General features: G+C 37.5%; 1 protein-coding gene across 2 annotated transcripts in view; it reads left to right on the top strand.

Moving 5' to 3' along the window:
* The window catches only part of PRKD1 (protein kinase D1), a 143,253-nt gene that overhangs the window by 99,000 nt on the left and 21,470 nt on the right, over positions 1-22,783 (top strand). For both annotated transcript variants that reach the window (XM_060759728.2, XM_067462864.1), the window contains 7 exons: positions 2,364-2,495; positions 5,516-5,673; positions 8,899-8,922; positions 12,510-12,717; positions 13,688-13,765; positions 20,090-20,291; positions 21,796-21,919. In XM_060759728.2, coding sequence (XP_060615711.2) covers positions 2,364-2,495; positions 5,516-5,673; positions 8,899-8,922; positions 12,510-12,717; positions 13,688-13,765; positions 20,090-20,291; positions 21,796-21,919 — 926 coding nt within the window. The remainder of the gene's footprint in view (positions 1-2,363; positions 2,496-5,515; positions 5,674-8,898; positions 8,923-12,509; positions 12,718-13,687; positions 13,766-20,089; positions 20,292-21,795; positions 21,920-22,783) is intronic.

Genomic DNA, 22,783 nt, shown 5'->3' with positions numbered 1-22,783 from the left:
CTCAAACTTGCTCATGTACATTTGAAAGTAAATCTCATTGAGCTCAGTAAGATAAATATTATGGAACTGTCAGTCCTATGTGGATTCTTTTGATTAGAAATGATGTGTTTAGTTGTGAGGGGAAGTCTTACTGAATTTCCAGATCGTTACATTCTTCTAGTTTAAAATTTTATAGGTATCTTCCGTCATCTTATACTTCTATTAAGCAAAGTTTGGCCTAAAATGTCTGAGTACAAGTTACATAGGTATAGTACACATATTTTTTCTGACCCTAATTTCATATTTTGAAGCCTCAGTAATGAATAAAAATGCAGCAGAAGTGTACGTATGGGCTTTAGTTCACACACTGTATTGCTTTGATTTTCAGATGTGATCTTCTTCCATATAATCATCTCTAAAAATGGGATTCATCATAGAATCGTGGATGCTTTCTTATATTAGTGTGCATCTTACAATTGATTTTGCCTTAGAATTAAAGAAATATAGTGTTACCTATATTTTTTGTGTGAGATTGGTGGCTCATCTTTATGATCAATATAGCACAAATTTTAGTATATTCTCGTTTACAAAATTCAGTCATACAGTCATACTGAATCTTTAGAATGAAAGCTGCTAAAGGTTCAGTCATACTGATTCCTTAGAACAAAAGTTGCTATAGCCCTCTTAAATTTGGGCCCTGGCCAGAAAATTCTCTGGAACTCTGTCTCAGATAATCTCTGAGCATTGTGCCTATATTAATGCTGTAGATAGGTGCAATCTTCGACATCAAAGCATGCATGATTGATTTAGTATTTGCTCTGAGTTGGCATATTTGTATTGTTCTGTCATGTATCCTATCATGTTTACAATTTCTTGTTTTTGTGCTGAGGTTTATGAGCATTGATGATCTCTGAATTAATCTTTAGAAATTCTTGGTGGATAACTTAGGGTTTCTCTAGACCATCAGTTCTCAAAGTGTGCTCTCTGGAGCCTTTAGGGCTATGTAAATTATACTGAGGGGCTCCATGATTCCCTCCTCCAAGCTTTCACTCCTCTGTCCTGCACCTCCCTCTCCCCTGCCTTTCTTGCACCAAAAGCCTTTTTTCTTTGGCCTCCTTGCTGCCAAAAGCTCTTTTTTTTTGCTCGCTGCCCCCATCCTTCCTCCCTGTCTTGCTTGCTTCTAAAATCCTATTTACCTCCCATTGCTCAGTGGGTTCTTTGATTGTGCTTTTCTTGCATGGCAGAAGGGAGTTGAACTAGACAGCTCCCGGGGGGGGGGGGGGGTGTTCTTCCACAGAAATATTTTTAAGTTTATGTTGATTCAAATTGTTCTTCATTTTAAATATTGTATCTTTCTTTCTTTCTTTCCTTTTTTTTTTTTTGCACAAATGAAATATCTGCAGTGTGGATAGGAATTTCTTCTTTTTTTTCAATTAGTTCACACAAATACTCTCCATTCAGCTGCTGCCGCTGCCCTTGCCTATCTGTCAACTTTAATAAGACAATGCACTTAATGTATATAAATCGGGCATGAGCAAACCTTTTAACATATAATATATAACATAACATATAAACATGTCTTGGCTCTACTAGAAACTGTTGCACCAAAAAGGGCTCTGCGGCCAAAGAAGTTTGAGAACCCCTGCTCTAGACAGGGGTTCACAACTGCTATGCTGCTTCTCTGATAGATAGGAAACATCCAAGGAATGGGTGGGGTCTGGGAGGAGAGACCACAAGCTGGTTCGTAAATTCCAGTGGCCGGACTGATCACATCTTTGTCAAGATTGGTATACAGTGTTTATAAGACACTGTGTGTCCTGAGGAAGAGGAGGATACAATTTAGCTGAATCAAAAGATGGCCTTCACACTCATATTGATATATTGAAGTGATTTATTAGAGATGGAAGAATAATGATTTCCCATTTCCAATGTGTTTTTGTAACACTGTGGATTTAATTCTGCAGTAGTGTAAATTATACCCTTGCATCCTTTTAATTGAATGCATAAGCCAGTTTTCTTTCAGAAGTTTTAACCTACAAATCCTATCTAATAGTTTGGGGGAGGCACATTACAACACATATGGAAGGTAAAAACTATGGGTATATTATTGTTTGGAATTGTATAGTTTATGTTCGTATGCATGCTGTAGAACTTCACTTTTACTGTCCTCTCAAAATAGCAAACTTTTGTTTCTGTGCTTATGCCAAACAAAAGTCTTAGAACATATACTTTTGAGCCAAAATGCCTCAGGCATTCTGTTGTTTGGATAAGTAATACACAGTGATAAAGTAAGTAGTCTGTGAACCACTTACTGCTACATCATATGTTTGATAACATTTTTTGATTTTGTAAAGAAATCCATTGGGAATCTTTTATTTCCCCAGCGTCTGCAACATTTGAAGATTTTCAGATTCGACCACATGCTCTCTTTGTGCATTCATACAGAGCACCAGCATTCTGTGACCACTGTGGAGAAATGCTTTGGGGTCTTGTACGTCAAGGACTTAAATGCGAGGGTGAGTGAATCTGCCTCAGGATCTTTGAAATGTCCTCCTAAGTATAACATGTAATATGTGTAAACAAAAATGTCAGACCTGTGACAAGGAAAAGAATGAGTCACGCTTCTGCAGTCACAAGTCCTCCCTGGATATATTATTCCATATTAATACATTCAAATCCATGAAATATATCAAATCTATAAAATATATCCATATCTATGGGAGAAAGTGAAAATGCTACAACTAGATATACTGTTAATATAAAATCAACTGGGTACACTTATGTCTGGTTGGTGTCAGGCTGCACATACATGTTCTCTTGAGCTGTCCTTGTACATCAAAGGAGGGCAATGTTGTAGAGCACTGGATCCATTTTCCATCTACCCAGACCCACTTTGGGCTCCACTGACCCTTCCGGATGAAACCTTCTTGTCACTTTGTTTTTAAAGGGGTGCGTAGAGTGATGTACCTTGCTTTAGAGTAGAATACCATCTATTCAGGGCTTCTAGAGAGCTATTTGTTACTGTTGTTTTGTCTAAAAGGGTTGGGGGTGTAAAAAATTGGTCTAGGGCCATATGTGGAGGAGGAGGAGGAGGGGGGGGATGTAATATGTGAGCATTGTTGCCGCCCCCCTAAACAAACAATCTGTATCCATTGAAATTTTTCTTCAGTCATCACATTTCATGCATTGCAAAAAGACACATCTAGAAAATTGTCCTTGCTTAGAATTCTTATACTTACCAAAGGTAGTATTAAGTTTGTGTGTGTTTTGATTAAGATAGCTGCTACAAGCAAATTAGTTTCTGTGTCCCTCTTGGTAAGGCAAACAGTCCATTGAAGGGAGACAAGAAGATCTGATGAGTAACTTGATTGAACAATGAGAACATGGCTAGGACAAGATTTGTTGTAAAGTATCAAAACACATAAAGGTTTGTGAATGATTAGATTATAGGTGTCAATAAGCACCTAAGGGAAGAAGTTTGCTTCCTTGAGAGATTACTTGTTTCAAAAATATGCATGATTGAGCGAGAAAGTAAAGTGGCTAAAGCAGTCTATGCTGCAGTTTTAGGAAACTGTATGGATTGCATAGAAGCAGAATAGAAAAACATTTTTAATCTTAGATGAACTTATATTTGAGGGATCAGATTAGGAGAAAAGATTTGTGTCATGATACTCGAATGACTGCCTATGCATAGGAGAACCAGAAAATGTTGGTCTGGTCAAGAAACAGAAGACTGCACACCTCAGGCTGTTAGCATTGAGTATCTACAATATGGTATAACTATATATATGTAAGATGTTGTTTGTTATATTAAAAAAAACCTCAGACAATAATAATACACTTTATTTATATCCCACCACCATCTCCCTGAAGGGACTCGTGGCGGTTCACAAAGACCTCAATAGTGCGAACACACAGAATACAGTAGGTACATGAGCGTATAAAACAATATAATAACATAAAACTAATGAGTTCTTTTTAAAAAGTATTTTTATGCCTTCCCAGCTCCTACATTTTCTCTGTGCCCTTTGTTTAGCTGGAAGTTTATAAAGCAGAATCAGCATTCAGGGATGGAGAAATATATGCTGGTATCAGGTTGTAACAGCATGTCTGTAGCAAACAATGCAATAAAGCTTGAACTAGAAAAGAATAGGAATATACTCCTATTGATTTTACTGCAGCTATGTGTACCTTCTTACAACAAACAAGATAAAAAGCTGCCTATAGAATCCCTTACTGAAATGCACCAACAGCAAAACAAAGGGAAAGCAGATATGCCTGCCTTACTAACCATCCAGCATGGGAAAATTGATCTATAAATTTGGACACTAAAGTGTAAATCATAAGAAAAGTGTGTGTGTGTGTGTGTGGGGGGGGGGGGGGGGTTGATGAAAGAAAAACATAGTCCTTGGAAAAAACTTTAAAGTGCTGTAGAAGGATGAAAATATTTCTTTTTTTTACATAAGTAAGTCTTATCTGACCTGGTTGTTTTATTTCATGTATGCAAATCGTTAGTTTTCAATAAACTGTTTGCTGAAAATTGTTGGAAGTTATTTCAGCCTCTGATACCAAGTTTTCTGTTAGAAAAGTAATATGCAGGAACAAATCTACTTTACTTTGAGCTGGATTTAAAGGCACCTGATTTGAAAATGTATTATCCCTATGTTGCAAACTCTAGTGGGCACAATTAGCAGAAGATAACTCACAGTTCTGTGGTATACTGTATGATAGCTGTGAAATAAGGAAAGATATAATACAATCTATAAATTTTAATGTGTGCTGTATCCTCAGTTTCAGGTGCCTCGCAGATACAAATCCATTCATTATAAGGGATGCAGTTAGAACAACATATTTTATGTGTGGCCAAGACCCAAAAATAACATATAAAACAGCTCTGTATTTCAGTAAAACAATACGTTTGAGAACCACATATGTGGGGCTGATCAGGGTAAATTGTATCTGTAGAGTGCAGTCAAGTCTTATCAAGCCTTGTTGTTTGGTTTGGTATTGTGATACGGCCTAAGGGCTAATCAATAAAAATTGTTGTTATTGTTATAAATTCTAATGGACCGTCAAAAGTTTGTGAGAAAAAGCTAGTTCAGAGTTTTACTGCTACACAAGAAGTTTATGTGACATTTATGGTTTTATTTAGAAATAGCTGATATTCTGACCAGTTGGATTATTTACACTAGAGTTTGACAGAATGAAAATGTTTCATTCCGGAAAAGAATGAAACACTTTATCCTTTACCATTCCAATATCCTGATTAGGATCAGGTGCTTTGTCCTAGCTATTTCTAGAAGAAACAATGCATGTTTTAGATGAAATTCTAGTCCTTCAAATGTTTTGGACTTTAACTCCCAGAAACCTCAGCTGTCTTAGCCAGTGATCAGATCCAAAATCTAAAACCCCTGGAAGAGCAGACTTTTGGAAACACTGTTCTAGATATACTTTTTGATTAATATTAACATTCCACTTTGACTTCCTTTTTTTAAACAAAAGTTTTGTATTGTAATATACCTTTTTGATTTTTCAGGGTGTGGGTTAAACTATCACAAGAGATGTGCATTTAAAATCCCAAACAACTGCAGCTGTGTTCGGAAAAGACGGCTTTCGAATGTTTCCTTAACAGGGCTCAGTAACATCAGAACAGTGTCTGCAGAACCCTCACCTACTTCAGATGAAGCTCTCCTGGTACAAAATTTCTCAGTATTAAAATAGTAGGTTCTATAATGAATGGATTCATTAATTGTTGCATCTTTCTCCTACTTATAGACAACTTTTTATGCACATTTACCATTTTTACAATTTTAATTATCCTGCTACTTTTGACTACAAATGGCGATGCCCGTGCAATATATTTGTTTCTGGAATTGTCGTTGGGGTAACATCATTAAAATGCAGCTTCTATATTGCATGTTGTTATAAAACTTTCTAGAAGAAATAACTACTTCACTCTGGCAACATTATGTATGGTGAAGAAAAATATGTAGTCCCTTCCCCTTCACACTTTTGGGCGTAATGAAAAAAACTGAGAGCAATTTAAAACAGTTCTGCTTGAAAAGAAGATTTAAACATATAGAAGTCAAGTCAGTGTTCCTTGGATCTTGCCCAGAATAATGATGAAGAGGCCAGTGTGTTAGCATAACACATGATGGTTGTCTTTTTCTGCAGTGACTCATAAAAGACTTGCTAGTAATTTAAGTGGTAGTAAGATCATAATGTCAGTGTGACTCATGTAGCTTGATATAAACATTTGCTTGAGAACCATGGAAATATCCTGCACAGTCAGTTGCAATTCTAACTTTCTAACTTTCATAATACTGAGACAGAATATCTCTTGGACTACTTGATCCAAAGCCCTTTTGTTCTGATAAAAGAAAATCCTAGCTGTGGCTATACATATTATGAGCATAAATTGTTTCTGTGTCTTTTTCATTTTAGACCAGTCAGGAATATTTGGATCCTTTGTGTTTGAAATTACATCTTTTGTTGTTGAAATGTAAGCCATGTTAACCACCTTGGTTCCCATGGGGGAAAAGGCAGGGTATAAATAAAGTTAATAGTAATAATAATAAACCTTACTTGGATCTACGCACATCATTCAAAAATGTATCACACAGTCCTAAACGCTTGAAAACTGTTTGACTTGTGATTTTATGATATGAAATCAGCAAATGAGTCATATTGTGTTTAGTATCAGTAGAATAATAATAATAATAATAATAATAATAATTATTTATTTATTTATTTATTACTTGCACTTATTAACTGCCGCTCTCAGCCCTAGGGCGATTCGTGGCGGTGTACAAAAACATAGAAAAGACAATTTACAATAGGTCAAGACAGCACAACAACATTCTACTACTACATAACATCTACTTATACTAAAAATCCGCTTCGTCTTATCATGGGGTCATAATCAATCTCATAGTCGTAGTCCATTCCGGTCATCATTTCCAATAACATAGCACTCAGTTGAAGGCCATCTCGAAAAGCCATGTTTTCAGGCCCTTACGAAAGGCCATGAGGGAGGGCGCCTGTCTAACTTCAGCAGGGAGGGAGTTCCACAGCCGGGGGGCCACCACCGAGAAGGCCCGCTCTCTCGTCCCCGCCAGGCGTGCCTGTGAGGCAGGCGGGACCGAGAGAAGGGCCTCCCCAGATGATCTCAAGGTCCTCGTGGGCTCATAGGCCGAGATGCGGTCTGCAAGGTATTTTGGGCCGGAACCGTTTAGGGCTTTGTAGGATAACACCAGCACCTTAAATTGGGCCCGGTAGCAAATCGGCAGCCAGTGGAGCTGGGACAACAAGGGCGTTGTATGCTCCCTGCGTCCTGCTCCTGTTAACAACATGGCTGCCGCGCGCTGGACTAGCTGAAGCTTCCGGGCCGTCTTCAAGGGCAGCCCCACGTAGAGAGCGTTGCTTACTGTATTGTTTACTTACTGTCTCTTTGGAAATGGTCAAATATTACACTATGAAAATGGATGCATTTTGGTTTCATTTGTTAGCCGGGGGTGTGGCAAGTCATTCTTACTATTTGATAGGTGAAGTTTTTCCTGGATTCTGAAAATAATCCATACTTACAGAATAAAATTACATTTGGTCAACTATTTAGCTGTAAGTTTGGAGCTTCTCAGTCAGCATGGCATAGTTGTTTGAATGCTGGAATATGACCTTGGAGAATGGGATTAAAGTCTTCACTCAGCGATAAAAACACACTGGGTGACCATGGGCAACTTACACAGCCTCAGCCACTTAAAACCCTATGATAGAGTCACCTTATTATTTATTTATTTATTTACTTCACTTGTATACCACTTTTCTCACCCTGAGTGGGGGGACTCAAAGAGGTTTCTAATATATACATAGCAAAATTCAATGCATCACATATAGAAAAATCTAACATGAAACAATAATAACGTACAACTATCAATAAAATCATAAAATGTAATGACATTTAAACATTAAACGTGGAGTTAAAAACATATTAATATAAATGTATTGTTGAAGGCTTTCATGGCCAGAATCACTGGGTTGTTTAGGTTTTTTTCGGGCTATATGGCCCGAAAAAACCTACAACAACCCATATTAATATAAACATTAAAATCACATAATCCAACAATCCTAATCCAGGGCTATTCCAAAGATTAATGTCTATTCCACATAATCCAGATCATTCCTTGTATTGCTTACTGCCCAAAACCTTAGGACAGTGGTTCTCAACCTGTGGATCCCCAGATGTTTTGACCTTCAACTCCCAGAAATCCTAACAGCTGGTAAACCAGCTGGAATTTCTGGGAGTTGTAGGCCAAATCATCTGGGGACTCACAGGTTGAGAACCACTACCTTAGGATCATCATCAGTCAGAAATTACTTGAAAGCATTCACAAACAATGAACAGGGTTAAATGTTGTTTTAATGATTTAAGCTTCAAATCTGGTTAGTATCTAGAGGTGAGTAAGTGGACTTATGTAAGGAAATCTCTCTTTTCTGTCCCTATTCTTTGAATTATAACCCCATTTTAATTTGAACAGATAGTTTTGGCCTGATCAAACTTTTACAGATGTAGGTAATAATGATATGCATTATTTATGTATTTATCATTTTATTATATCCTACCTTTCCCTTGACAAGGCACCCAGTCAGGATAAAGAAAGAGCTGAGGTTAGAAAAGGTAATATAATTAAACAAGCTGTCATTTTAAAACACCATCCAGTTATAAAATATAACGCTATTTCAACATATCAAGTTAAAAATACAGCAATGCCATGAAAAGCCGGCTCTATACAACCAGTTAATAATCAAATTGACATTTAAATAAATCATTTCACTGGATAATTATATGAACTTTGCTGTTATTGTTATTGATCCATGTTTTCCTTTCTTCTTTCTATTCTGGATGATTTCTGCCTGATCAAGATTCCTACAAGCCCTAGCTTTGAGGTAGGTACTAATTTTAAATTCTTCATCATTTTTTCTAAACAGAAAACAAACCATTTAATTGTCATTGGATTTGATAAAGAAGTATAGTTTTGTTTCACACTTGTTTTTAATGCCAAGAAGATGAAAATAATTTTAATGTTTTGATTTTAAATATTTTACAATTAAAATTTTCAGACATTTTTGAAAAAATACTTTTTTCATTATGCCACATAATTTCATGGGAATTTTTTTTATAAGAGTGTGTGTATATGCATATTTCTGTTGCTTTCAAATGAATGAAGACACTTTTCTCAATTTGCAGGATTATATGAAGGTAGGTTTATCAAACTCCAAAGCTTTGCGTCTTTATTTGTGTGCGTCGTCCTTATTGTTCAATACTATTTCCTCCCCCGAGGATCTGTGGGATGCGAGAGAAGACTGGTCCTGAATAAAATCTGATCCTGAATAAAACATCTAAAATGATTTGCCTAACCTTATGACTGTATGGGTAGAAACATTTCAAAGTTTGATTCCTTTGCATTTGTAAATCATATGTTCACCCCCTCCATTTCAAATGACCTCTAATAATTGGGTAAAAAAGTACCTCTGAACGAAAATTGGAGAATGGTTGTCAGTTACCGGAGAAAATATGGACAAAATGTACTTTCCTCATATGTCTTTAAGGCATGAGTATTTTTATGGCAACCATAAAATGCTTTTTCCTGGCTGTCATGTCTCAGTTTTGCAAGTTCTAAGTAAAAAAAGCCACAATTTCTGGAGAGGAACTGTGGCTGATTTGTAATAGTTCTTTCCCCAATAAAAGAACCTGTTTTGTGATATCTAAATACCATCAGTTAGATATTTTCATTCTGGATTCAGCTATAGCTTGATCAGTACATTATGCACATGCTGTACTCTTGAGATTTCCTAATTGAAAGAAACATCAACAACCCCACTAAACATATTGCGGATTTTTGTTAAAGAAGTACTTTTTTTCCTGGATAGTAGTAGAACATTTCCCTTATTTCTTTTAATCCCACAAGTATATGTAGAGCCGTATAATATTTCTTTTTATTGCTTGGATTGAATTGGTTTTTACTAAGACATCCTAGTAGCTGTGCAGGTTAAATAATGGTATCCAGGCACCTGCAAGTGGAAACAGCATGGTGTAGTGGTTTGAGCTTTGGACTATAACTCTGGAGACCAAGGTTGAATCTCTGCGTGGCTGTGAAAGCCCCCTGGGTGACCATAGGCAAGTCACACACTCCCAACCTCATAAAAAGGCAAAGGCAAACTCTTTTGAAAAATCTTGCCAAGAAAACTCCATGACAGATTTTCGTAGCATCAGCTTCCATAGATGATGTCAGTGTTGCATCAGTCACAAATTACTTGGAAGGCACATAACAACTTTTATCCGCAACCATCTTTGCATTTGCAAAATGTGTTTGAAATACAGCAACCACTGTCCATGCTTGGTGGAAGGACATCTGGAGGGCACCAATTAGGGGAGGGCTGAAATATAGTATTGTTGAGTGTTAAAGTAATGTTTCTGTTAAGAAATTATTTCACATATTTGCTCACTGCCTGGAGCATTTGCTGGCTTCTGTAGTTTCCATAGTGTAATCTAGTTAAGCAATTGTTTCCTGGTAAGAATCCAAGCTTCCTGAGTCAGGAACCTGGCTGGCTACCCGGAAAAAAATAATTCACATCTCACTCTCTTTAACCAGCAACCAGCACATTGCATAAAGAAGAAAGAGTCCAGTTCACAGCTTTACATTTTTACAAACTTCTATGAGAAATAATTTAATTTCCTGACAAAAACATTAGATTTTTGTCCTACATTCATTTGTTTCGACATTTAAAATCTGCCCTGAACAAAAGTTTCACTGTAGGGCTGACACCTCAGTGAAAGAAACCCGAGGCAGCTTATTTTATTTAACATTGGTTTATTAAATGAGTCGATTAAAATGCATGCATCTGTATGTATTTACATTTTAAAGCATATTGTTTATAGCAGCATTCAACTGTCTCAGCAAGCACCCCGCTAAGGCCAAATTGGATTCCAATGAGCGCTGCTGTTCTCCTTATTTACATTTTTTTAAAGAAAAGCGAACAATAGAGAAAATTGGCAGGGGATTGGACTGGATGGCCCATGAGGTCTTTTCCAACTCAATGATTCTGATTTTGTGGCCCAGGAGGGTAGCAAGTGCTATGGAATTTTCAATTCATAATTGCTGCCCAGTTGTTTTTTTCAGTCTTAGGGAGAAAACGTATAGGGCCCCTTAACTTTTTAACCCAAAGGGAAAAAAGCAAATTGGCTGAGTAAGGTCCCTTTTACACTATGCTAAAACCCAAGAGGAAACAGGATAAAACTACCTGCTCCCTCTTGGGTTCTGGGAGGGGAGGGGGCACCATCCTGCTCCTTCAGGTTTTTGGGAGTCCAAAGAAGTGGGATGGCTGTGGGGACTGACCCCTGGGACTGCAAAACCAGCCCGGAGCGTCAGTCCCCACAGGGCCCTCACCTCTAAGGACCTCGGTCCAGATCTTTAGAGGTGTTTAATTAATGTGGAGTAAACTGAGAAAACCTGATTTACTCTGCATCAATTCGCTTTTACCTGAGGCATCGTTTGGATGCCTCAGGTAAAAAGGTAAAAAGCGAGACAAGTTCCACATTTTGGGCATGTCTGGACTCTTCCCTGAGTTAGCTGGACAAATGGCCGAAAGAAATGATTCAAGCAGGCTTTTCCTTTTATCCTCTTCAGGATGATCTGCATTGAGGGGAACAATGGAAGAATTACAAATTTGCATTTCAACATACATTTCCCCTTTTATGAGAAAGAGTAATGCTTCTGTTAAAAAAAGTATTACATTTGTATTATATTTGGGTGAAAAACCTGCTACCTAGCTAAACAAGGACATCATGTTTTATTAGTCAAACTGTGTTAAGGGAGTGCTCCTTCTGATTGACTCACACTGCTTCCTTGTTTTCCCCACATAAATCTCCAGCTACCCAGAAGCAATATATTAGGATTAAAACTACTTTACTTGACAATATAGCTCTACTTGCAGTACAAGTTACATTTTAGGTATCCTTAGCTCTATTACATATTCTGTAGTTCTAAAATAAGCTGGTGAATACGTTTTGATAACCAAACTGAATTTTTTTCTCTCTCAGCAGTTCTTTTACAACTTTTCAGACTAACTGAGATAACGTACCTAATGTAGTACACATAGTCTATGAAAGCTTATGTTACTAAGGTCTTCCCTCAGATTCAAAGTACTGAAAAAGCACTTATGCATACTGATCCAGACTAACACAGTTCTGTCTTTAAATTGTAGAATTTCCCTTTGCTTCTGACATCTCATCTGCTGCTGCACTTCATCTCTTTTTATGTTTAATTTTTTATGCAAAAACTATCATGCCATGAAGAGGGTATTGAGCTGCTCTTGGGAAGGTCATATGATGTTTCAATGGTGGCCTATATAACATTTAAACACCCAGGATCACCAGTCAACTGTTTGGCCACTGTAGTTTTGTATTTACTTTTATTGAAGATGATGCATATTAAATGATTCTGTGTACCTGTCTCCACTTTGTTGTATTGTAGCAAAAATCACCACCTGAGACATTTGGGAGAGAGAAGCGATCTAATTCACAGTCTTACATTGGGCGCCCTATTCAGCTGGACAAGATTTTGCTTTCCAAGGTTAAAGTGCCTCATACGTTTGTGATCCATTCATATACACGGCCAACAGTTTGCCAGTACTGTAAGAAGCTACTTAAAGGACTTTTTAGACAGGGTGTACAATGCAAAGGTAAACCTATTTAAGAATTAGCTTGAACTCTATTAGCTGACTTTTAAGAATGTCAACAAGACAGTATTTTTTAAAAAATAAAAGATTTGATTTTTTCTCTCTTCTGCTATGTATGGAATGAAGGACTGTAAGGCAAGATACCGATGGGCATGTTTCTGTATGACATGTGCCTTGGAATCCCCCACTGTACATATTAACCATGCATTCATCTAACACGAACAACAACCACAAGGGTTATAAAGTGGAATCATACTTCTCTACATTCCTTTTTTAAAAGAAAATGAAAATGCAAAATATTTTCCGTAACATATTTTTCCATTTTTGTGAAGCTATGCAGAATCGTAGAATGCAGGAAATCAGAACTATGTACATTCCACAGACATATTATAATTGGGAGTATGACCACCATTGGCAGGAAAGCTGGCCATCAAAGAGAATAATTAAGACCAGGTCCTCATTCTTTACATTCCATTTCTTTATCTAATGTGGATAAGATGAAATATGCCCCCCTTCAGCAAAAATGCCTATGCAAACTCTTAATCCCAAGAACCTTGTTTAGGCAATGTTTTGTTTCTTGCTGTTGAATATGGGCTGTTGCCATTCTGCAGATGTGTGGAAAACAGCACATAATTTGGAATGTTGTTTCAGAATGATAGATCTGAAAAATACAACTTTTAGCAATGAACACACTTTCAATGCAAAGATGGAACTGTGTGCATGTGCAATGCCAGCCATTCTGTTTCTGACATTTTTTGAAGTTTTAATGTCTGCCCCAATTTGATGCTCTCTGAATGAATCTTCACATTGAAATAGGAAAACTGTAGTATATATTTACCCTCAAAACTAGGATCACGCCATGTTTATTATCCTGACCTTGGAACCAACAGCTAACTGTGATTTGCTTGTTCTTATGTAAGAGGTGGTGATATCATATAAACGAGAAAAAGTTACAGAATTACTTTTTAATCAGATTGCAGATTCAACTGTCACAAACGCTGTGCACCTAAAGTGCCAAATAATTGCCTCGGGGAAGTGGCCATTAATGGAGGTAAGTTACATTAAAGACTGTAGTAATCTCTATTCTAAAATCCTTTTGAAGGAATAGAAGGCATGTTGAAAGGATTGGGATTTATTTTAAAGTCATGTGCCATTAAATTTAAAAGAGAGAGGAAATACATGGAGTAGATGTTGCCTTCTGAGATAACCAAGACTTAAACATTAAAATATTGTTTGAGAATGAACTCTGTGCTGTACTTTAAAATATGAGAAAATATACTTAAGTGTACACCCCCCTGGTGGCGTAGTGGGTTATACCACTGAGCTGCTGAACTTGCTGACTGCAAGGTTGGTGGTTCAAATCCAGGGAGCAGGGTGAGCTCCCACTGTTAGGTCCAGCTTCTGCCAACCCAGCAGTTCAAAAACATACAAATGTAAATAGATCAATAGGTACTGACTTGGCAAGAAAGTAATGGCGCTCCATGTAGTCATGTTGACCACATGACCTTTGAGGTGTCTACGGACAATGCTGGCTCTTTGCCTTAGAAATGGAGATGAGCACCACCCTCCAGAGTCAGACACTAGACTTAATGTTAGAGGAACTTTTACCTTTACCTCTATACTTAATAAATCTTGTTCTCAATATTAATCGGTGGAAAACAAGACCACCGGATTCAAATATAAGGGAGATATTTTATTATTCTTTCTGTTATATGTTGATAGCTGCATCTTGTGTTTAGACACAGAAAGATGAGCATATGCTTATATCATATTGCATATTTTTAAAAGATAACTGAATACATTTACAAGTTCATACTTGCTAAGTAGTTAGCAATAGAAGCATCGGCAACCATGATCCGAACCGTTACAAAGGAGGAGGAGGATTTTTAAAAAAACGAGGAGGAGGAGTAATAACAGACCTTATCTGTTTTGTTTATTGGCGCACTGTGTGCCAGGCCCAAAATTCACAATGGATCTTGGGAAATAAATTTGTGAAGAGCTGTTGATTTTAAATGATGCTGGGAATTCTGGATTCTCCTGTTCTTTGAGACTTCTAAAACACCATTTCGGAGTCCCTGATGAATATATTGTGGCAAACCCAGTAGACAGTTGTTGTTTTCAAGGTTTTCAAGGTTTTTAGTGTTGTCTTTTCAATGGTGACATCACTGAACTCATCTTGTCCTCTTGCTGTGTGTAAAACAAGCCCTTTATGGGAAACCAGTCTCACTCAAACATGTGAATATGAGAAGGAAAAACCATTTTTCTTCTCTTTGGTAGTTGTTATGACTGCCAAATCCCTACTTTGGGGAAGTGCCTCTCAGGAAACTCACAAGAATTGTTTGTTACACTGAACATCCATCCAAGGATTACAGCAGTGTTTATTGGAAGTTCATTTCAAAGGAGGGAAAGAAAGATTACTGTCTTATAAATATATAATAAGTAAGCATCATTAGGGAAAGACTTAACAATTTCCTTTTGGCACAAAATGTATATCGGCTGATAGAAATGAAATGAGAAAATTGGCTGTATTCCTCTCCATGTGATGTTATTTCTGGATAAAGAATGGAAGGAAACACTGAGACACATTCAGCTCTAATGTTCTAGATGCACTGCTGATGCTTAGAAAAAAGCTATTTTAAGAAGGGTGAAGGGAAAGTGTTTTGAAGCCCATATTACAGTATGATATTTGATGACTAAAAATCTGCCAGTTTAATCCCAAAATTAAGGCTATATTTTTTTGGCTGAAATTTTACAAGGCCAGGAAATTGGGAGCTAAGGCTTAACAGATGTGCCCTGTGGCCAGTAATGAATACAACTACTAATGTAAGCAACAAGCGTATACATAGGTCAATTACAGGAGGATTCCTTGAAGCGGGGGGGGGGGGGGTATTATTCAGGCGCTTTGTAAGGCTATAATGAATCTGGACGAAGAGGGCGTTTCTGATGGATTCTGGCATTTCACTACTCCATCCTCCCCATCTGGATTAGGGTTGAAAAGCAAAGGGAAAGTGTGGGTGGATAGAGGGTTAGTTGTAAGCATGATTTGTGATTTTTCACATTGTTACTGATAACAGCAATTCATTTTCTTTTCTCTCTGCTCTTCTTGCATATTATCATTTTGTTCCTGATTTCCTTATATGTGGCAAACCACAGTAGGCATTACATCTGAATCATAAAATCATGTTTGCACTTCCATTCCAAAACCGAATTGGAAGCCACCATCAGGCACAAATGGCCCTACCATAGTGTTATTTGTGAATGCTAGTATAAGTATTGAATAAAATATTAGACATGAACAATAAAATAGGGTTTGGAAAATTAATGTATTTGTAGTACATGGTAGCTTTGAATGATACATCTTTTTTAATTTTCTCATCAATATGCAAGTAAAAACACTGGCATAGTTGTGCTTTATCTCAAATAATAATAAACTTTAATAATCTTTATTTGTATCCTGCCACCATCTCCCCAAAGGGACTCGGGCCGACTCAGAGAAGCACTCCAAGTGTCACATGCAGACAACAATACATAAGTATAAATACAATAACACCATATATACTTGAGTATAAGCTGACCCGAGTATAAGCCGAGGCACCTAATTTTACGACAAAAAACTGGGAAAATGGATTGACTTCTGTATAAGCTGAGGGTGGGAAATCCAGCAGCTACTGGTAAGTTTCAAAATAAAAATAGATACCAATACAATTACATTAATTGAGGCATCAGTAGGTTAAATGTTGTTGGACATTTACATAAAACTGTAATTTAAGATAAGACTCCAACTCTGATTAAACAATTATTCTGACTTTCAGTGTAAATGTTCTTACGTATCCTTCCAATAATAATAGAGTAAAATAATAAATGTAATAATAACAATAATAAAGTATAATAATAACAAAATAAAAAAACCTTGACTCAAGTATAAGCCGAGGGGTACTTTTTCAGCTTAAAAAAAGGGCCAAAAACTAGGCTTATACTCAAGTATATACAGTAGATGTAATGAACAGTGCATAAATATCTCATTAATATAATTATAGAAATTTGAAAATTATAACATTCCTAAAATGCAGTGGAACCTTTCCTAATGTATACAAGCCATGAAGATAAGCTTTCTCAAGCACATTTGTAATATACGAAGATGAAATTGATGTTGCATCCAATTTATTTTAAGAAATGATGCTGATTCAATACAACTCAAGTTTGAGGACAGGTCCAATTTATCTAAGCTTGCTGTAATATAAGCAATATTAATGTGTTTATTTATTTATGGTTCATATGGAAGGCGATAGTGCCCCAAGCCAGGTTTTGAAGACCAGAATGAACATTATAAAATGAACCTAGTAGTGAATTAGAAAGTAGCAGTAATTTCCCTGGTTAATGTAATTAGGTCTTCCAGGCAGATTCTGGAATCTATCTGGAGTCTCTGAAAGCTTTTCAAGAATAGCCCCACATTATTTTGCAATAATCTAAGCATGAATCATTGTAGCAAGAGGTTTCCCCCCTCTGTGTTATAATAATTTGTTTAAAAAGTTTTTAAAAAGTCTATATGCAGTTTACTTTTTTCTACTCTCTATCCAATATGCATTCCATATAGAAACTATGGTTTTCCACTACTGAATAGGTATATCTCCTTTAATACAGTAGATTTATTTATTTGTTTGTTTGTTTGCAGACCACTTCCTTAACAATCTTTTCCAGAATCTTGCCAGGTATCAACGTGAGGCTGATCAGACGGTAATTGTTTGGGTCATCCTTTTTTCCCTTCTTGAATATTGGGACCACATTGGCCCTCCTCCAATCTGATGGGACTTCTCCCGTTCTCCAAGAACTCTCAAAGATGGTTCCGAGATTATTTCTGCTAGCTTCTTCTATACTCTTGGGTGTAGTTGATCTGGCCCTGAGGGCTTGGACTCATTTAGAGCAGCCAGGTATTCCTGGACGACTTGTTTCCCAGTTTGGGGTTGGATGTCCTCTCATCCCTCATCCTCTCCATCTTGCTGAGGTTGTAGATGACTTTCTTTTTGTGAGAAGAACGAGGCAAAGAAGGGATTAGGTAGTTCTGCCTTTTCCCTATCTTCTGTCAGCATTGCCCATCTTCTCCTTGAAGAGGCCCTATCGCCTCCTTGTTTTTCCTTTTTCTACTGACGTAAGAAAAGGAGACCTTTTTATAGTTTTTAATCTCCCTGGCAAGTCTGAGCTCATTTTGTGCTTTAGCCTCCTTTTCCCTACAGGAGTTGGCTAATTGTTTGAATTCTTCTTTGGTGATTTTTCCCTTTTTCCACTTCTTGTGCATGTCTCTTTTGAGTCTTGGCACAGTTAGTTCTTTGGACATCCATTCTGGCTTCTTTGCACATGCCCTATTTTTTCCTCTTTGTTGGCACTTTTGCAATTGCGCCTTGAGTATTTCACTCTCGAAAACCCCCCATCCATCCGTAACTCCCTTGTCTTTTAGTATCTGTGTCCATGGAATGCTGCTCAGTGTTTCCTTCATTTTTCGGAAGACAGCTCTCCTGAAGTCTAAAATGCAGGTTTGACTTGTTTTAGTTTCGGCCTTCCTTTGTACCTCAAATTGCAGGAGCACATGGTCACTTGCCCCTAAAGATCTGACCACCTCAACCACATTGATCAGGTCCTCTGCATTTGTTAGGATGAGATCGAGAGTAGCTGACCCCCTTGTTGCCTCTTCAATGCCGTTTAAAACATAACCATAAAACATATCCCATCAATTAAGCAATTAAAACAGTTAAACAAATAAAACACATAGAATAATAACCAATTAAAAACATATTCAGTGCATGAATACCATTAATCCATAATCCTTACTCATATTCCTTATTCAGATTGTGTCGAAATCTGTACTAGTTTATTCTTCAAATGCTTGTGTGCAGAGTCAGATTTTTAATTTTTTCCTGAAAACCGGAAGAGATGGGGCCTGTCTGATGTCGGTGGGGAGGGAGTTCTACAGCTGCGGAGCCACCACTGAGAAGGCCTTCTCTCTTGTCCTCACCAGTCACACTTGCGAAGAAGGTGGGACCAAGAGCAGGGCCTCCCCAGATGACTTTAAAACTCTTGTTGGCTCATAGGAAGATATATGTTTGGACAGATACATTGGACCAGAACCATTTAGGGTTTTATAGGCCAAGACCAGCACTTTGAATTGGGCTCAGTGGTAGACTGGCAACCAGTGGAGCTGATGTAACAGAGGAGTAGTATGCCACCCCAATTAGAAATCTGGCTGCCACCCATTGGACTAATTGAAGCTTCTAGGCTGACTTCGAAGGCAACCCCACATAGAGCATGTTGCAGAAGTCTGTATGAGATGTAACAAGAACACAGATCATCGTGATCAAGTCTGACTTCCCAATGTATGGGCACAATTGGCACACAAGTTTTAATTGTGCAAAAGCTCCCCAGCTATCTCTGAAACCTGGGGCTCCAGGCTCAACAATGAATCCAGGATCACTCCCAAGCTGCGAACCTGTGTCTTCAGGGGAATGCAACCCTATCCAACACAGGCTATAACCCTATACCTTGCTTGACCTTACGACTGACCAGGAGTACCTCTGTCTTGTCTAGATACAATTTCAATTTGTTTGTCCTCATCCAGACCATCACTGTTCAAGCATCGGTTCAGGACCTGAACAGCAGGTGGAAAAGAGTGATAGAATTCTGTTCCTGGGTATTACTTCTTTAACAGAACATTTGGTATCAACTACATAAATAAGATATATGTCAGTGACTTTGTTAACTGTTGTATGTTTGTCCACTGTAATTTTCTGGTATGTACAAATGTGTTAAGAGCTAAAGCAAAATTCTTCACAAGCACATAGAATTGTATTTTGTCTCACCCTACCTAATTATAATTTTATTTCTTCCCCTAACAATTTCATTTCTGCCCCAACACACACAATTGGTATTTCAGTTTTGGGTGGACTACTAAAGATATCTTAGAATGAAAAGATACTATTTCAGCTTAATTGAAAGACAAAGGCAAACCTCCTCTGAATTAATTTTGCCAATAGAACACTGTGATGGGATAATCAGGAGTCAAAATCAATTTGAAGACTCACAACCACAGATTTTTGAAACAGAATATTCTCTCTTATCCAAACCATGACTTTTATCAGTGCCACAGGAAGGGAAGCCCTACCCTCACTACTGCAGCCCACTATGCTGTTTAGAAGAGCGGAGGAGTTATTTGAAAATTAACGGAATAAGTTGACTTCAGAGAGGAGGAGCAGAGATTAACATTGTAATTATAGTTGCTTATTTAAAATTGTATCTCAACCAAAAAACTAAGTTTGACTTTATGCCAAAGTGAATATTGAATCTGTTTTTCAGACTTTCGATATTATTTAATTTTGACATATTTCAGATCTGCTTAGTCCTGGTGCTGAGTCTGATGTGGTCATGGAAGAGGGAAGTGATGACAATGACAGTGAAAGAAACAGTGGGCTCTTAGATGAAATGGAAGAATCTATGGTCCATGATGCAGAGATGTCTATCATGAGCCCAAATGACAATGGAGAAATGCAAGATTGTGATCTGGATCATGATGAAAGTAGCAGAATGATTAGGTCAGTATATGGGTGGTCCCTTCAATTTCACCCTCTCAAGAACAATGTGAACTAGGAATCATTTGTTTCCTAGATGAAAAATGGATTTCCTGACACTCAGGAAATTAAGTTGTGAAGAATAATACAGAGGTCAGAATTCTGCAATTTTTGCCCAGTAGTTCCATATCCAGAATTGTTTCAGGAAGTTATTCTGCACAGAAGTCTATTTTATTTTTGTAAAAATTTGGGCCTTTGCACAGAAAACATTGTTTCCAGATATCCATGTGTTTTCTACATGAAATTCATCAATCTTGAACAACAGAAATCGTACACAAAATATTTTTGTAGAAAAGTTTAGCAGTTTTAAATAAACAAGCAAAAGTCAACCACATGTGGTGTTTTCTGTGCAAGTTTATTGTCATCATCATGATCATATAAGATTTATTTATATATAACAGACAGTGTACATGCCACTTTACATGAGTAGTTTGCAATTTTGACAGTTCTCTCATATTTGCAATCTAAAAATACACAACGTAAGGAAACGGGATAGCAATGGGGGAAGGAGTTAAGTGCAGTAGATGCTGGCTGCTGTTCTCTCCCTTCAAAGCAGTGGCAATTGAGATAGCTGGAGAATCTTTCTTCAGCTGCTGAGCCTAACCACAATGAAGCTGTGTGTGTCTCTTCTTCTCTCTCTTATTAAGTCTGATGGAAGAAGGCCCTATTTTCAGCTGCTGGGTTTTTGCATAATAGAGCTGTCCTTAACTATTCTGTCTTTATAAAGGCAATAACAGTAACAGTTGGAATGGAGTAGGGCCTTTTCTCAGCTGCTGGGCTTAGACACAATGGAAATTCTGCAATATTTTTTTGAGCAAAATGAGTCATAGAATAATAGAGTTGGCCCATGTGGTCTCTCCATCTAGCCCAACCCGCTGCCACTTTACAGGGAAGGGGGAATTGGGCCATGTTGACACTTACTGGATTAATCTGGGTTAAATGACTCTGTAGCTGCTCTGATGAAGCCTGGGAATGTACCTGGAACCCTTTGGCCAGATAAGGTTGTATTGGGGTGATTGCCACAGTTGCATCACCACCAGTGACATCACATTCCTGGTCACATGGCTGGACACTTTGGTATGACATCACCAGGGAGCTGCTTGTTGGTGGTGACACAGAGGTGTTTCCATTAGTAGTGTGGACGAGGGATTGGGCCAATCTGCTATCCATATATCTAAAGCTTAGGGGTAAATCCCATTTTCCTTTGACCCGCATTCATGGCTGGGTGCTGCACTTCTGCAAATCCAGCAACTCCATGGTGAGTCCACTTTATTTTGGATCTCCTCTTTACATGTCCACTGGAAATGGTGAGCTGGATAGAAGTCTTCAAATTGAGAGAAGAAAGCATTCCACCCATAAAAGAAAACCTCTGAGTACAATCCATACACCCATAATATGTCTATGGAAGGTTTTGTTTTGAGTGTTTTTAAAAATAATCTCTTGCCTCCATTTATTGTTTTCTTAAAAGCCCTTCAACAAGTAACAACATCCCATTAATGAGAGTGGTACAATCTGTCAAACATACAAAAAGGAGAAGCAGTGCAGTAATGAAAGAGGGATGGATGGTTCACTACACAAGCAAAGACACTCTGGTAAGAAAGAGGCTAAACAAAGAAGTAAAATTCACTGGTAGTTGTGACTAAGAGCTGCTATTGCTCTCCTTTTCTCTTGATTTTTTTAAAGGAATGTTTTCAATTTACAAACAGTTGCAGAAGAATGGGGTTGCTGACACAATGTTGATTGGATCTACAAATCTGATTAACCTGATGAGAAGTTACTTTTAATGTACAAGGCTCTAATATCTGCTTGCTCTTTCTAACTCTAAAATTGAACTATTCAACAAGAACAGCTTAAATTGCGATTTTTTAAAAAAAAACTTACTTCCCTTGTTAAAATAGGTGAAAATATGGGGAGACATTCAGATTTACATTAGACATACCACAGAACGTGAAGTGAAGACGTTCTATAAAACCAAATCAAAATGTATCTATAATGGCATCAGAGATGTTCAGGAAAACAGCTTTCTTGTATCATTTTTTAGAATTAGGAAAATGCACTAGGAAATTGATATTTTTGATGTGATTCATTTAGAATGTGTACAAGTGTGCAAGTCTTATAAAGTAAGGTGTGGTGAAGTGATATTGACTATTCTTCATATCTAATGAATAAGGAGTATAATTCAGCTTGTATTATAAATGGAGCTCTCTTCTGTTGTCACATGTAATGAATAGCTGTCTAAAGAGAGCAAACTCTTCTGTATAAAGGGCCTCTCCATGTTATGTTAAAACCTGATATTTTTCATGATCCTTGATCATGTGGAGAGCTTCTATGTTAAACAGAGATTCTTCCTTTTCAGACTCTCTCTCTACACATAACCTCAATTGGGAGGGAGGGGGGCAGAAGCAAAGTTAGCACACTCCGTTCCTCATACATTTAGATTTACCCATTTTAAAATG

This window comes from Anolis sagrei, chromosome 1 (assembly GCF_037176765.1).
Source record: "Anolis sagrei isolate rAnoSag1 chromosome 1, rAnoSag1.mat, whole genome shotgun sequence".
NCBI classification, from domain to species: Eukaryota; Metazoa; Chordata; class Lepidosauria; order Squamata; family Dactyloidae; genus Anolis; species Anolis sagrei.
Note: the sequence above shows the minus strand (reverse complement) of the source record. Positions and strands in the feature narration are given on the sequence as shown.